The following is a 15,202-nucleotide window of genomic DNA, read 5'->3' as shown; positions in this document are numbered from 1 at the left end:
CCCTGCTCCAGAACAAGATAAGCCACTGCAATGAGAAGCCTGCACACAACAACTCAAGAGTAGTCCTCGCTTGCTGCAACTAGAGAAAAGCCCACGCAGCCACGAAGACCCAGCACAAGCAAGCAAGCAATCGCTCAGTCGTGTCCGACTCTTTGCGATCCCATGGACTGTAGCCTACCAGGCTTCTCTGTCCATGGGATTTTCCAGGCAAGAGTACTGGAGTGGGTTGCTCTTTCCTTCTCCAGGGGATCTTCCTGACCCAGGGATCGAACCCAGGTCTCCTGCATTGCAGGCAGACGCTCTACCCTCTGAGCCACACGGTCATAAATAAACAAATAAATAATTTTTTTAATGTATAAGAGATTGTCCTTCATTTAAATCTTCAAGGTACAGGTGTCCAGGAAAAGTACACATTTACAAAGGCAAAGCACCATGATCTTAAAAAAAGTCAGAGTTTTCTGGAGGGAAAGGGAAGGGGAGTGAAAAGGTAAGGAGTATCTCCCTTGCAAGTTTTCAAACTGAAGTAGACAGAAATGCCTTTATACACCAAATACCTGTGGCCATGCCTTGCTTTGCTTTGCCTTGCCTTGAGTGACATTTCAACACATAGGACAGGAGCCAGAGAAATTCTTCTCACAGTAAATGTTTGGGAGAGCAAATCTTTGAAATACAAAGCTCCCATATGTATCAACCGGGACTAGAATGACAACTTTTTAAAAGAGTTGGCTAAGAGCTTCTGACTGTTCATTGTCTCAGAATTTGAGACACAGGTAGTCTGAACAGAACATGGTGAAAAATACCATTTAGTGATTTTTTATTTTCTGTCAGGGCAACATCTTTCTCCTGTAATCTGCTATCCTTTCGATGTCTCTCACCTGCTTTTTCTGATTTTCTATATTCCATAAGGTGACTTCACAACTAGACTAGCCTTTCCTCTTTGTTGTAATGGTAACCAATTTTCTTTGGAGCACTTGGGGGGTCTTTCCTCATGGATAGATGGTTGGTGGGACTGTTAATCAAGAGGTCTTTGATCTTGACCTATAAAGTAGAACCTGAACCAAGCAAGGCCAGTAGGACCTCTTCCCCAGGATCCTGAACTTGAGTGCAAGTTCTAATAAAAGAAAAATATCTGGGATTTATTGATCCTAGTGGCAGTGCATTAAAGAAAGCCTCTGTCTAATCCTACTACCTTGGCTCCCAAGGGATACCCAGGCCTGGTTCCTCCAGCCTTCCATTTCATTCTCAGAGCTAACCTAATAAATTATTTCAAGTTAGCTGGCATTTGTTTCTTTTAAGTGCAACAGAATAAACGTGCTGTGAGTGTGCAGTAATTTCAAGTTGATTATTTTAACTATCCACACCCAGCTTAATCCTGTTTGGGTCAAAGGTTAACCTTAGGTGTGCAGTCTATGACCACAAAATAAGGAAATATAGATAGGAATTACCATTTTTTTCTGAAAATTTCATCTTACTAATTCTTCTTCATAGCTTATGATCCAATATGATAAAATGTCTTCCCTGGTATTCTTGTGAATAAACAGCTTAAATTAATTGAAATATTATATATTAATACATACATATGGAACCTAGAAAAATGGTATAGATGAACTTTATTTGCAAAACAGAAATAGAGACGTGGAAAAAAAAAAAAAAGAAATAGAGACGTGGATGTACAGAACAAACATATGGACACCAAGAGAGGGAAAAGGCAGGTGGGGCAAATTGGGAGATTGAGACTGTCGTATATACACTATTTGTACTGTGTACAAAATAGATTACTAATCAGAACCCACGGTATAGCTCAGGGAACTCTACTCAGCGCTTTCTGGGAGCAACTAAATGAAGAAAATCCAAAAAGGAGGGAATCTATGTATACATATGGTGGATTCACTTTGCTGTAAAGCAGCTATATTCCAATAAAAGGTAACCAAAAATTAAGTCACTGCAATTTCCACTAGGCTTGTTTATCCTAATATTTACAGAAATGCTGTGTTATAAAAATGGGATCCTCATTCCAGAAATTTTTTGATCACTTTCAATTTAAATTATATTGCAATAGATACCAAGGGGCCTCAGACGAAATATAAGGCATAGGCCTTGCCACCTAGGAGCTTATACGCCCATTAGGAAGGTAAGAAGCATCCACAAGAGTATATGGGGAAGTGCCACAGAGGTTGGGTGGGCAGTAAATGTTTAGGAGTCATAGGGAAATGCAGGCAATCAAGGCAGGAGCGGGAGTGGAAGGCCTCATGAATGGTTCTTTTTCTTTTTTTTGGCCATTCCCAACGATATGGTCTCCCAGGTGATGCTAGTGGTATAGAACCCACCTGCCAACCCAACCTGCAGGAGGTGCAAGAGATGTGGGTTTGATCCCCGGGCCAGGAAGATCCCCTGGAGTAGGAAATGGCAACCCATTTCAGTATTCTTGCCTGGAAAATTTCATGGGCAGAGGAGCCTGGGGGGCTACAGTCCATGGGGTCACAAAGAGTTGGACACAACTGAGCCGCAGCAGCATAGGGTGAAGCACGGCATGTGGGAATTTAGTTTCTGGGCCAGGGATCAAACCCACACTCCCTGCACTGGACAGTGGAGTCTTAACTAGGGAAGTGGGAAAGCAGGTCAGTTCTAAAAAATAATGTAGAAACTCACTAAAGGGTGGCTCAGCAAGAGGATCAAGACAAATACGGGTCTGGAATCAGGAACAAGCTTAGCAGCTCTGGTGTAAAGTGAAAAGAGTGGATCTTCAAAGGCTTACAGAGGAAAATATTAGAAAGACAGCAGTTTCCACTGAAATTTAAGAGCAAAGTATCCCAAGAAGCTTGAGTTTAGAGCCCCAAGAAAGGATTCTTTTCACACTTTTTGTAATAAATCCTGGCATTAATAACCCATTATATAATCTAAATGGTGGATTTTTTTCCCCAAAAATATAGCAAGATCAAGACTTACCTGGTGGCCCAGAAGCTAAGACTCCCCACTCCCAATGCAGGGAGCCTGGGGTTCACTCCCTGGTCAGGGAACTAGACCCTACATGCTGTAACTAATAGCTTGCATGCCACAACTAAAACTTAGTGCAGCCAAATTAAAAAAGAAACAAGAGCAATAAGTACCAGAACATTTGGACTAGTGTTCCATGAGTATACTCAAAGTTTGGGACTCTTGTTCATATAACTGTATGAAAATATGCTTCTATATACTACATGTATTGTTGTATATTCTAGTACACTCTTTGAGAGTTTGGAATCTTTTAACCTGTATTAACTTCAGACTCTGATGACATCTTATAAAACTCAAAATCAGAAGCTATTTTGAAAGACAATTTGAAGAGACTTGATAGGGAAATCAAAGATTTTACAGACAAGCAATAGCTAGAAGAGTGCAGAACCACCAAACCAGCTTTACAACATATGTTCATAGAACTTCTCTAGGTGAAAAAGAAAAGGCCTGAACTAGAAACAAGAAAATCACAAAATGAAAAAGCTCACTGAAGGAAATACACAGTAAAGGTAGGAAATTATCTACACATTACAATCTAGTGAAAGTGAAAGTGAAGTCGCTCAGTCGAGTCCAACTCTTTGCGACCCATGGACTGTAGTTGGCCAGGCTCCTCCGTCCATGGGATTTTTCAGGCAAGAATACTGGACTGGGTTGCCATTTCCTTCTCCAGGGGATCTTCCTGACTCAGGGATCAAATCCAGGTCTCCTGCATTACAGGCAGACTCTTTACCATCTGAGCCACCAGGGAATCCCAAGAGAGGTTAAAAGACCAAAGTAGTAAAAATCATCTATATTCGTAAGAAACAGTTAAGGAATACACAAAAAATTAAAAGTAAAATATGATATCAAAGACAGTAATTATAAGGAGAGGAGAGTAAAAATGCAGGGTTTTTACAATGAATTTGAAACTAAGAGATCAGTAACTTAAAACTGGCACATATAAATACAGACTTCTATATTAAAAACTTCATGGTAACCACAAACCAAAAATCTGTAATAAATATACACACAAAAAAGAAAAAGAAATCCAAACATAACACTAAAGATAGTCATCAACCTACTGAATGGGAGAAGATATCTACAAATGATATGACAGATCAGGGATTAGTATTCAACATATATAAACAGCTCATACAATTCAACATCAAAAAAAACACAAAACAAGTCAATTAAAAACTAGACAGAAGGACTAAATAAATATTTTTCCAAAGAGGAAATACAGATGGCCAACAGGCACATGAAGGGGTGCTCAATATTGCTAATTATCAGGGAAATGCAAATCAAAACCACAATTAAACATCACCTCACTTATGTCAGAATAGCTGTCATCCAAAAGAACACAAATAACAATGTTGACAAGGATGTGGAGGAAAGGAAACCTTGTACATTGTTGGTGGGAACACAAATTGGTGCAGTCACTGTGGAAAACAGTATTGAGGTTTCTCAAAAAAATAAAAATAAGATTAGCATATGAGCCAGCATTTCTACTACTGGGTATATGTCCAAAAAAGACAAAAACACTAATTTGAAAAGATGCATGCATCCCAATGTTCAGAGCAGCATTACTCACAATTGCCAAGGTGTGGAAGTAATCTAATTGAGTCCATCAACAGATAATTGGAGAAAGAAGATGTGGAGTATGTATACAATGAGATACTATCCAGCCACAAAAAACTGCCAAATTTTACCATTTGCAGTGACATGAATAGACCTGGAGGGTGTTATGTTTTAGAGAAATAAGTCAGACAGAGAAAGGCAAATACTATATGATACCACTTACATGTGAATCTAAAAAATACACCTAGTGAACCCAGCAAAAGGAAGCAGACTTACAGAGAACTTTTAATAGTGCTTATCAGTGGGCAGGACTCTTGCCTGGAGAATCCCATGGATGGAGGAGCCTGGTAGGCTGCAGTCCATGGGGTCGCTAAGAGTCAGACATGACTGAGCGACTTCCCTTTCACTTTTCACTTTCATGCATTGGAGAAGGAAATGGCAACCCACTCCTGTGTTCTTGCCTGGAGAATCCCAGGGACGGGGGAGCCTGGTAGGCTGCCGTCTATGGGATCGCACAGAGTCAGACACGACTGAAGCAACTTAGCAGCAGCAGCAGCAGCAGCAGTGGGGAGGAAGGGCAATATAGGGGTTGTGGGGAGGAGGTACAAACAACTGGGTGTAAGATAAGCTCAGGGATGTACTGTACACCACAGGGAATATAACCAATATTTTGTAATAACTGTAAATGGAAAGTATCCTTAAAAATTATATGACTTTTTAAAATTTAAATAAAATGCCTGATAAAGTAAAAAATGTTGGTCTTTAAAAATATATCTATCCCACATATTATTATAAACCTCCCTCGGACAAGAAAGAAGAACAATGGTGGGAGCGTCTGAGTCGGGGTTCTTGGTGTACTCGCTGGCGTGAGCTTCAGTGCTGCGCAGGGAAGACCCAGGAAGTTGAGGCGGCTGCTGCCAAAACTCGAGGGTGAGAATGGCACTCTCCACCACGGTCTCGCAGAGGAAGATGATAAGGCGCAAGGCTCCTCGCGGCTTTCTAAAGCGCATTTTCAAACGACAGAAGCCTCACCTTCGTTTGGAGACGAGTAGCGACCTACTGGTGCATCTGAACTGTTTACTCTTTGTTCATCGATTAGCAGAAGAGTCACGGATAAATGCTTGTGGGAGTAAGTGTGGAGTCATTAAAAAGGAGCATGTACTGGCTGCAGCAAAGGTAATTCTAAAGAAGAGCAGAGGTTAGAAGTCAAAGAACACATATTTGAAAATTGTATGATGTATTATTTTAGGTGGTAACAGATCATGAAAGCACTTTTTATAAAGTAGTTAATATTGTGTATTAAAACATTGGCTAGTTGAAAAAAAAAAAAGAAGAACAATAAATAAAATGAACCATAATAAAATCACACCATTCAACAAAATTAGATTATCATTAGTATAAAGGATAGCATGTACTCCTAAAGTTATCATTTGTTCTGTTAAAGGAAAAGGAGAGTTATGTAAATTGCAAGACATTTGCTTCAGAAAATGAAAAGGACTGTTGATGAAAGTCTACATTACACTCATGGAAAACTTTTAAGCTCTAACATCTTAGATGGCATTCAGTTCTGTTCAAGTGATGCCAAGTCTTTGTTATTTCCTCAACTCTACACTGGCTGAAAATTTCTATTCTCCTGGATATAGGATGGGATGTCAGAATTGAGTATTTGACATTTATGAACACTTAATGTTGACACAGAAGCTTCCTGTCCCTGAAATGTATACAAATGTTCTACACTATTTTTGTCAAATACAGAGTGATTTACAACTGTTTGGTCTTATTTTCAGTCATAGCTGCCTCAGTAATTTTTCTCTAGTAACTCCTTTTTGAATGTTACCATTAAATATCTGTCTAAGGATTCCTAGATACATTTTTTACTTGAACAAAAGTAGGCAAAAACAGCAAATTTTTATTTGAATCTCAATCACTACCAAATTATGTGGTGCTGAATTATTACTTTATTTTAATTGAGGGCCTACAATCATGGGCTACATCCTGGGGGAAAGCAGTTTATTCCAGGTTGATTTTATCTTCATCTAGGCATCCATCCGTGAGGAGTGTCAAAAGTCTGAATTAGCCTGGGTTTCATGACCTTTCCTCAGTCACGTTAATGCCACAGTCATGTGGGCAGCTCTAAAGGATGGGCAAGGAGGTAGATCACAGACAGCCTCCCGTGTTGCTGGCGGGGATGCAAAGGCAGTGGCCACTCCGGAAAAGTTTGAGGAGTGGAAATGGAGAATGACTGGTAAAGGGACAAGGTTTCTTTGGAGTGATAAAAATGTTTTACAATTATTTTTATTTATTCATTGGCCGAACCTTTTGTCATATGGAACCTCCCTGACCGGGGATCAAACCCACATCCCCTACAGTGGGGGCTCAGAGTCTTAACCACTGAACCACCAGCGTAGTCCTACAATTATTTTTAAATGTTTTAAAATTAGATTTTGGTATAGTATGCACAACTCTTGAATAAGATCCATTCAACAGTACACAGTAGGTGGGTGAATTTTATCACATGTGAATCTTTATCTGTCAAAAGAAAACACATTCAAAAGCTCCTAGAGTATAACTGATTCATTTTGCTGCAAAGCAGAAATTCACACAACATTGTAAAGCAACCATACTCCAATAAGAATTAAATTTTTAGAAGTTCCTAGAAATTGTGTTTTAGTTCTGACTCCAATACAGGTAACAAGTTTTATAAACTCAAGAGCAGACCTGCTCTGCCAGAGCTGTTCTAGTGTTCATATTGTTCTTTCCCCACTGTGCCTTTGTCCCAAACATACATCATTTATTGCCTGCTACCACAGTTTGGGAGAAAGGGATTCTGAGAACTGGGAATTCTAGTAAAATCGTAGGTAAACAAATCAGTCTTTGGGTGCTGTGATAAAAAAAGAAGGTAAGCAAATAATTCTTTGTGAATTACTGTGAATTATGCTTATTAAAATACAGACAAAGAAATATATACTGCTGCTGCTGCTGCTGCTGCTAAGTCGCTTCAGTCGTGTCCAACTCTGTGAGACCCCATAGACGGCAGCCCACCAGGCTTCCCCGTCCTTGGAATTCTCCAGGCAAGAATACTGTACATACTAAAGTTCATTGTTGTTGTTCAGTCACTAAGTCATGTTCGACTCTTTGTGACCCTATGGACTGGAGTACATCAGGATACCCTGTCCTTCACTCTCTCTCAGAGTTTGCTCAAATTCATGTCCACAGAGTCAGTGAAGCTATCTAAACATCTCATCTTTCTGCCTTTTTGCCTTCAATCTTTACCAACAACAGGGTCTTTTCCAATGCACTGGCTGTTCCCATCAACTGGGCAAACTATTGGAGCTTCAGCTTCAGTATCACTCCTTCCAATGAATATTCAGGGTTGATTTCCTTTAGGATTGCTTGGTTTGATCGCCTCGCTGTCCAAGGGACTCTCAAGAGTCTTCTCCAGCACCACAGTTCTAAAGCATCCATTCCTCCATGCTCAACCTTCTTTATGGCCCAACATTCCGTCCATACAAGACTACTGGAAAAACCATAGCTTTGACTAGATGGACTTTTGTCAGCAAAGTGATGACTCTGCTTTGTCACATGCTATCTAGCTTTGTCATAGTTTTCCTTTCAAAGAGTAAGTGTCTTTTAATTTCATGGCTGCAGTCATCATTCAAAGTGATTTTTGAACCAAGAAAATGAAATCTGTCACTGCTTCCACTTTTCGCCATCAATTTGCCATGAAGCGATGGGACTGGATGCCATCATCTTAATTTTTTGAATGCTGACTTTTAAGCCAGCTTTTTCAATCTCCTTTTTCACTTTCATCAAGAAGATCTTTAGTTCCTTTTCACTTTTAGACATCAGAAAGATATCATCTGCATATCTGATGTTGTTGATATTTCTCCTGGCAATCTTGATTCCAGCTTGGGATTCATTCTGCCTGGCATTTCGCATGATGTACTCTGCATATAAGTTAAATAAGCAGGGTGACAATATACAGCCTTAATGTATACTCCTTTCCCAGTTTTGAACCAGTCTGTTGTTCAATGTGGGGTTCTAACCATTGCTTCTTGACCTGAATACAGGTTTCTCAGGAGACAGGTAAGGTGGTCTGGTTTTATTTCAGTCTCCTTAAGAATAATAGCTGGAACATTCTCTGGCATTGCCCTGCTTTGCGACAGGAATGAAAACTGACCTTTTACAGTCCCGTGGCCACTGCTGAGTCTTCCAAATTTGCTGGCATATTGAGTGCAGCACTTCAACACATCATTTTTAAGGACTTGAAATAGCTCAGCTGGAATTCCATCACTTCCACTAGCTTGGTTCGTAGTAATGTTTCCTAAGACCCACCTGACGTCATTCACACTCCAGGATATCTGGCTGTAGGTGAATGACCACACCATCATGGTTATTTGGGTCATTAAGACCTTTTTTGTATAGTTCTTTAGTGTGTTTCTGCCACTTCTTAATCTCTTCAGCTTCTGTTAAGTCTTTACCATTTCTGTCCTTTATCATGACCATCCTCACATGAAATGCTTCCTTGATATTGCCAATTTTCTTGAAGAGATCTCTAGTCTTTCCATTCTATTATTTTCCTCTATTTCTTTGCACTGTTCCTTTAAGAAGGCCTTCTTATCCCACCTGGCTATTCTCTGGAACTCTGCATTCAGTTCTTCCCCCTTGCCTTCCACTTCTCTTCTTCCCTCAGCTATTTGTAAAGCCTCCTCACACAACCACTTTGCCTTCTTGCATTTCTTTTTCCTTGGGATGGTTTTTGTCACTGCCTCCTGACTAGTTCTTCAGGCACTCTGTCTACAAGATCTAATCCCTTGAATCTATTTGCCACTTCCACTGTATAATATACCTGAATGGCCCAGTGGCTTTCTCTCCTTTCTTCAATTTAGCCTGAATTTTGCTAAGGAGCTCAAGGTCAGAGTTACAGTCAGCTCTGGGTCTTGTGTTTTGCTGACTGTATAGAGTTTCTCCATTTTTGGCTGCAAAAATAGAATCAATCTGATTTTGGTATTGACCATCTGGTGATGTCCATGTGCAGAGTTGTTTCTTGTGTTGTTGGGAGAGAGTGTTTGCAATGACCAGTGTGTTCTCTTGACAAAACTCTGTTAGCCTTTGTCATGCTTCATTTTGTCCAAGGCCAAACTTGCCTTTTACTCCAGGTATCTCTTGACTTCCTACTTTTGCATTCTAATCCCCTATGATGAAATGGACATCTGTTTTTTGGTGTTAGTTGGTGAAAGTGCTGTAGGTCTTCATAGAGACATTCAACTTCAGCTTCTTCAGCATTACTGGTTGGGGCATAGACTTGGATTACTATGATGATGAATGGTTTGCCTTGGAAAGGAACCCAGATCATTCTGTTGTTTTTGAGATTGTACCCAAGCACTGCATTTCAGACTCTTTTGTTGACTCTGAATGCTCCATACATATTTATGTGTGTATATATATACATTTTATACATATATATTATATATACAGTATAAAACTGAATCACTTTTCTGTACAACCGAAACCAATACAACATTGTAAATCAACTATTTGTTGTAGTTCAGTTGTTCCATCATGTCCGACTCTTTGCAACCCCATGGACTGCAGCATGCCAGGCTCCGCTGTCCTTCATCATCTCTGCCCTGTCTCCATTTTTAAAAGTCTTATTAACTAAAATTTTTTAAAAAGATGTATAAGTAATGATGCCTGTACCTAGTTCTTGACTTCTCCTATCATTTCACATCTACTTTCATTTCCTATTTCTCAAGCACTTTAGTTCTATGATGTGTTTTAGGGGTGAGAAGTGTAACATCTGCAGTTACAAGAGTGTCAAAACTATTATGACTGATTTTTGATAATTTATGAGTAGCATAAAGCTTTAAAATAATGTAAGTTTCTTCTGGGTCAAAAACGTAAACTTCCTATGTATTGATTTATATATTTTTGAATAGAATAACCCTAACACCAATGTTTGGGCTTCAAAATCACTGCAGATGGTGACTGCAGCCATGAAATTAAAAGACATTTACTCCTTGGAAGAAAAGTTATGACCAACCTAGATAGCATATTGAAAAGCAGAGACATTACTTTGCCAACAAAGGTCCGTCTAGTCAAGGCTATGCTTTTTCCAGTGGTCATGTATGGATGTGAGAGCTGGACTGTGAAGAAAGCTGAGCACCGAAGAATCGATGCTTTTGAACTGTGGTGTTGGAGAAATTGGACTTCTTGAGAGTCCTTTGGACTGCAAGGAGATCCACCCAGTCCATTCTAAAGGAGATCAGCCCTGGGATTTCTTTGGAAGGAGTGATGCTAAAGCTGAAACTCCAGTACTTTGGCCATCTCATGCGAAGAGTTGACTCACTGGAAAGGACTGATGCTGGGAGGGATTGGGGGCAGGAGGAGAAGGGGATGCCAGAGGATGAGATGGCTGGATGGCATCACTGACTCGATGGACGTGAGTCTGAGTGAACTCCGGGAGTTGGTGATGGACAGGGAGGCCTGGCGTGCTGTGATTCATGGGGTTGCAAAGAGTCGGACACGACTGAGCAACTGAACTGAACCAACTGAACACCAATGTTAGTCCTTCAAAAGTAATAGTCGTTGGATCAGTTTTGACACTTACCAGTGACATTTCATAAACAGCACAGTTTATGATTTCTAAAGTAAAATAATTTGTTATATATCAATATTATTTTTTAAAAGAAAAAGAAACTACATGTTGTCTTCGTAAATTAACTTTAAAACTCCTTGTAAAACCATATGAGTTATCCTTATTTTATACAGATACACGCACATATATATTAGGGCTTCCCTGATGGCTCAGCAGTAAAGAATCTGCCTGCAGTGCAAAAGACGAAGGAGACATGTGTTCGATCCCTAGGTAGAAAAATCCCCTAGAGGAGGAAATGGAAACTCACCCTAGTATTCTTGCCTGGAGAATCCCATGGACAGAGGAGTCTGGCGGGCTACAATCCATAGGGTCACAGAGTCAAACACAACTCAGAGACTGAGCCCACACATGCACATATATACATATGTATATATATTTCTATATCTACAATTCTATATGGAGAGGGCAATGGCACCCCACTCCAGTACTCTTGCCTGGAAAATCCCATGGACAGAAGAGCCTGATAGGCTGCAGTCCGTGGGGTCGCTAAGAGTCATTCACGACTGAGCGACTTCACTTTCACTTTTCACTTTCATGCATTGGAGAAGGAAATGGCAACCCACTCCAGTGTTCTTGCCTGGAGAATCCCAGGGATGGGGGAGCCTGGTGGGCTGCAGTCTATGGGGTCGCACAGAGTTGGACACGACTGAAGTGACTTAGCAGTAGCAGCAGCACAATTCTATATGCATTTTCCACAGTATTAATAGCTATAAAAGAGAATTAACTCCAAGCAAGAATTTTAGTACAACTGTAAATCCAGTTGTTTCGACCTTAATCAGACTGTCTCAGTAGTCAAGGGAGGACTTCCTGCATGTGTGCTCAGTCGCTTCAGTTGTATCTGACTTTTTGTGACCCTATGGACTATAGCCCACCAGGGCTCCTCTATCCATGAATTCTCCAGACAAGAATATGGGAGTTGCCATGGGGGATTTTCCCAATCCAGGGATCGAACCCAGGTCTCTTGTGTCTCCTGCACTGGCAGGCAGGTTCTTCAACACAAGCACCACCTGGCAAGTCCAAGCTACTTTATACTCCTGGCATATTAGTGAAGGAAAAAAAGCCTAAATGAGGATTTAAAAATCAAGGTATCTATTAAAGGTTTACTCTTTAAAAATCAGTGCTAGGGGACTTCCCTAATGGTCTAGTGATTCAGACTTCATCTTCCAATGCAGACAATCTGAGTTCAATTCCTGGTCAGGAGCTAAGAGTCCACATGCCTTGCGGCCAAAAAACCAAAACATAAAGCAGAAGAATATTGTAACAAATTCAACAGGCTTTAAAAATGGTCCTTATAAAAAAAATCCTAAAAGAAATCAATGCTATCAGCCAAAAAAGTAGAAACAACCTGAATATCCAACAACTGATAATAAATAAAATGTGGTATATCTACACAATGGAATTTTTTCTTTACTATAAATTGTATTTAGCTTTTGGTCTCCAAGTTAACTGAGGAGGTAGGTTGTTTTATTCTTTAATTTAAAAAAAATCATTTTATTGAAGTATCGTTGGTTGACAATGAAGTGTTGCTGTTGTACAATGAAGTGTTTTACAATGAAGCATTTCTGTATATGTGTAATTCTTTTTCATACTCTTTGCCATTATTGTTATTACAGGGTATTGAATATAGTTCCCTATGCTATACAATAGGACCTTGTTGCTTACCATCCTGTGTATAATCGTTTGCATCAGATAGTCCCAAACTCCCAATCCATCCCTTCCCCACCCTTACCCTTGGCAACACAAGTTCTCCATTTCTGTGAGTCTATTTCCATACACAATGATATTATTCAGCAAGGAATGAAGTATTACACATGCTACAACATGTATGAACCTTAAAAACACTGTATTAAGAACTAAGGGAAAGCAGCCAATCACCAAAGACTACATATTACATGGTTCCCATTTCTATGAACCTTCCAGAACAGGCAAGTCTACAGAAAGTAGGTGAGTCATTGCCTAGGACTAAAAGAGTCGGGAGAAAAAGAGAAATGACTGCTGACAGGTATAAGGTTTCTTTTGGGGGCTGATGAAAATATTTCAGAATTAATTACAGTGATAGTGGTACATGTCTGTGAATACACTGAAAACCATCAACTTGTACACTTTAAATAGGTGAATCATAAGGTTTGTGAATTATGTTTTAATAAAGCTGTCAAAAAATTAATGCAAACCCCAACTGTTTGCATTATTTCTCAATATTTGCAATATTTCTCAAAATTCATCATACTGTATGCTTAGACCTGTTGGATTTTATTGTATATAAAGTATACCTCAGTAAAGTTGACTTTATAAAGACAAATTATTAATGCTATAAACACACATATGGTTCCAATGACTGCTCTATGACCTGATTTGGAGATAAAATCAACAATATCTGTTTAAGGTCTTTCATAAACGTGAGGTTCCCTCCCCTCCTACACACCTCCCAACACACACACACAGATTTCTTTTTTCTGTGATGACCCCTCCAGGTCATGATTCTTTCATGTAACTTAACTAATGCAGACACGGTCACTTCCTAAGTCAGAGCATCAAGTTCACTTCTGATCACACCCAGATTTCTAACCTAGGTACAGATTTAAACAAGGGCAATAAAATCAGGAGATTATGCTTTGCTTATTCTGTTTGCATTGTAGCTCCTCAAATAAAGCAGTAACAAAGCTCCAGTTCAAGTGCAGGAATGACTACACATCATAAAAGAAGAATCTAAGCAATGAAAATAAAATGTAGGTTCAGGGCTTCTAAAGTAAACGTCAGTGATCCCTGGCTGCTTTGTGTACGTATAGAAGAATGTACAGAAAATGATAAGGAGCAAGTCAATACTTTCACTTGTTTGATAGCTTCCTTTTTTTCCTCTTAGTTTCACCATAAAGACAGGGTAGAGAGGAAGAGAGGTTTTGCCAGTATCTGGTTGCACAGCAGAAGGAACTGAGGAATGGTTAAGGTCATGAGCTTTATTCAGTTCAGCTCAGTCGCTCAGTCGCGTTCAACTCTTCACGACCCCATGGACTGCAGCACGCCAGGCTTCCCTGTCCACCACCAACTCCCGGAGCATGCTCAAACTCAAGTCCTTCAAATCGGTGATGTCATCCATGATGCCATACATGAGCTTTGTTATCACATGTATATCTGGTTCTGAACCAGTCTACAGTACTTACCATATGTTTTTGAGCTAAGTACTTAATGTCTGTGAGCCTCAGTTTTCCCCATCTGTAAAATGCTGAAGCTGAATCTCCAATACTTTGGCCACCTGATTTGAAGAACTGACTCATTTGAAAAAACCCTGATGGTGGGAAAGAATGAAGGCGGGAGGAGAAGGGGACAACAGAGGATGGGATGGTTGGATGGCATCATTGACTCAATGGACATGAGTTTGGGTAAACTCCGGGAGTTGGTGATGGACAGGGAGGCCTGGCGTGCTGCAGTCCATGGGGTCACAAAGAGTTGGACACAACTGAGTGACTGAACTGAAAATGGTAAATAATGAGTTTAAAGTACAAAGTTGACTTATATGCGGAATGTTAAAAAAGAGTACAAATGAACTTATCCACAAAATGGAAATAGAGCTACAGATGTAGAAAATAAACTTGAGGTTATGGGGAGAAGAGGGGAAGGGATGAATTGGGAGACTGGGATTGACATATAGACAGTATTATATATAAAATAGATAAAAAATAAGGACCTATTGTATAGCACAGGGAACTCTACTCAATACTCTGTAATAGCCTATATGGGAACAGTATCTAAAAAAAGAGTAGCTATATGTATAACTGATCCACCTTGCTGAACACCCGAAACTAACACGACATTGTAAATCAACTATACTCCAATAAAAAAAATTTTAAGTTCAAATCTCAGTGTCTGGTACACAATAAAACATTTTACTAAGCATTAGCTATGATTTTATTCCTATAAAGGATTTCTGGGGACTTGATAGCCACTTTCTCAGAAGTAGTTCCTTGTTACTCACACCAGAATTCAAGATCAACTAGT

General features: G+C 39.7%; 2 protein-coding genes across 3 annotated transcripts in view; one reads left to right on the top strand and one right to left on the bottom strand.

Annotated features, from left to right (window-relative positions):
- The window catches only part of SLC16A9 (solute carrier family 16 member 9), an 83,925-nt gene that overhangs the window by 53,733 nt on the left and 14,990 nt on the right, over positions 1 to 15,202 (bottom strand). The window lies entirely within an intron of this gene.
- On the top strand, positions 5,152 to 5,899 carry LOC147343083 (centromere protein W). Its single transcript, XM_086382452.1, has one exon. It carries the CDS (start codon positions 5,488 to 5,490, stop codon positions 5,752 to 5,754), a length of 267 nt encoding a protein of 88 aa, XP_086238578.1. The 5' UTR covers positions 5,152 to 5,487; the 3' UTR covers positions 5,755 to 5,899.

The sequence above is a fragment of the Bos grunniens genome, chromosome 28 (genome assembly GCF_055505025.1).
Source record: "Bos grunniens cultivar Pamir isolate PY7600 chromosome 28, Bosgru_T2T1.0, whole genome shotgun sequence".
Classification (NCBI taxonomy): Eukaryota; Metazoa; Chordata; class Mammalia; order Artiodactyla; family Bovidae; genus Bos; species Bos grunniens.
Note: the sequence above shows the minus strand (reverse complement) of the source record. Positions and strands in the feature narration are given on the sequence as shown.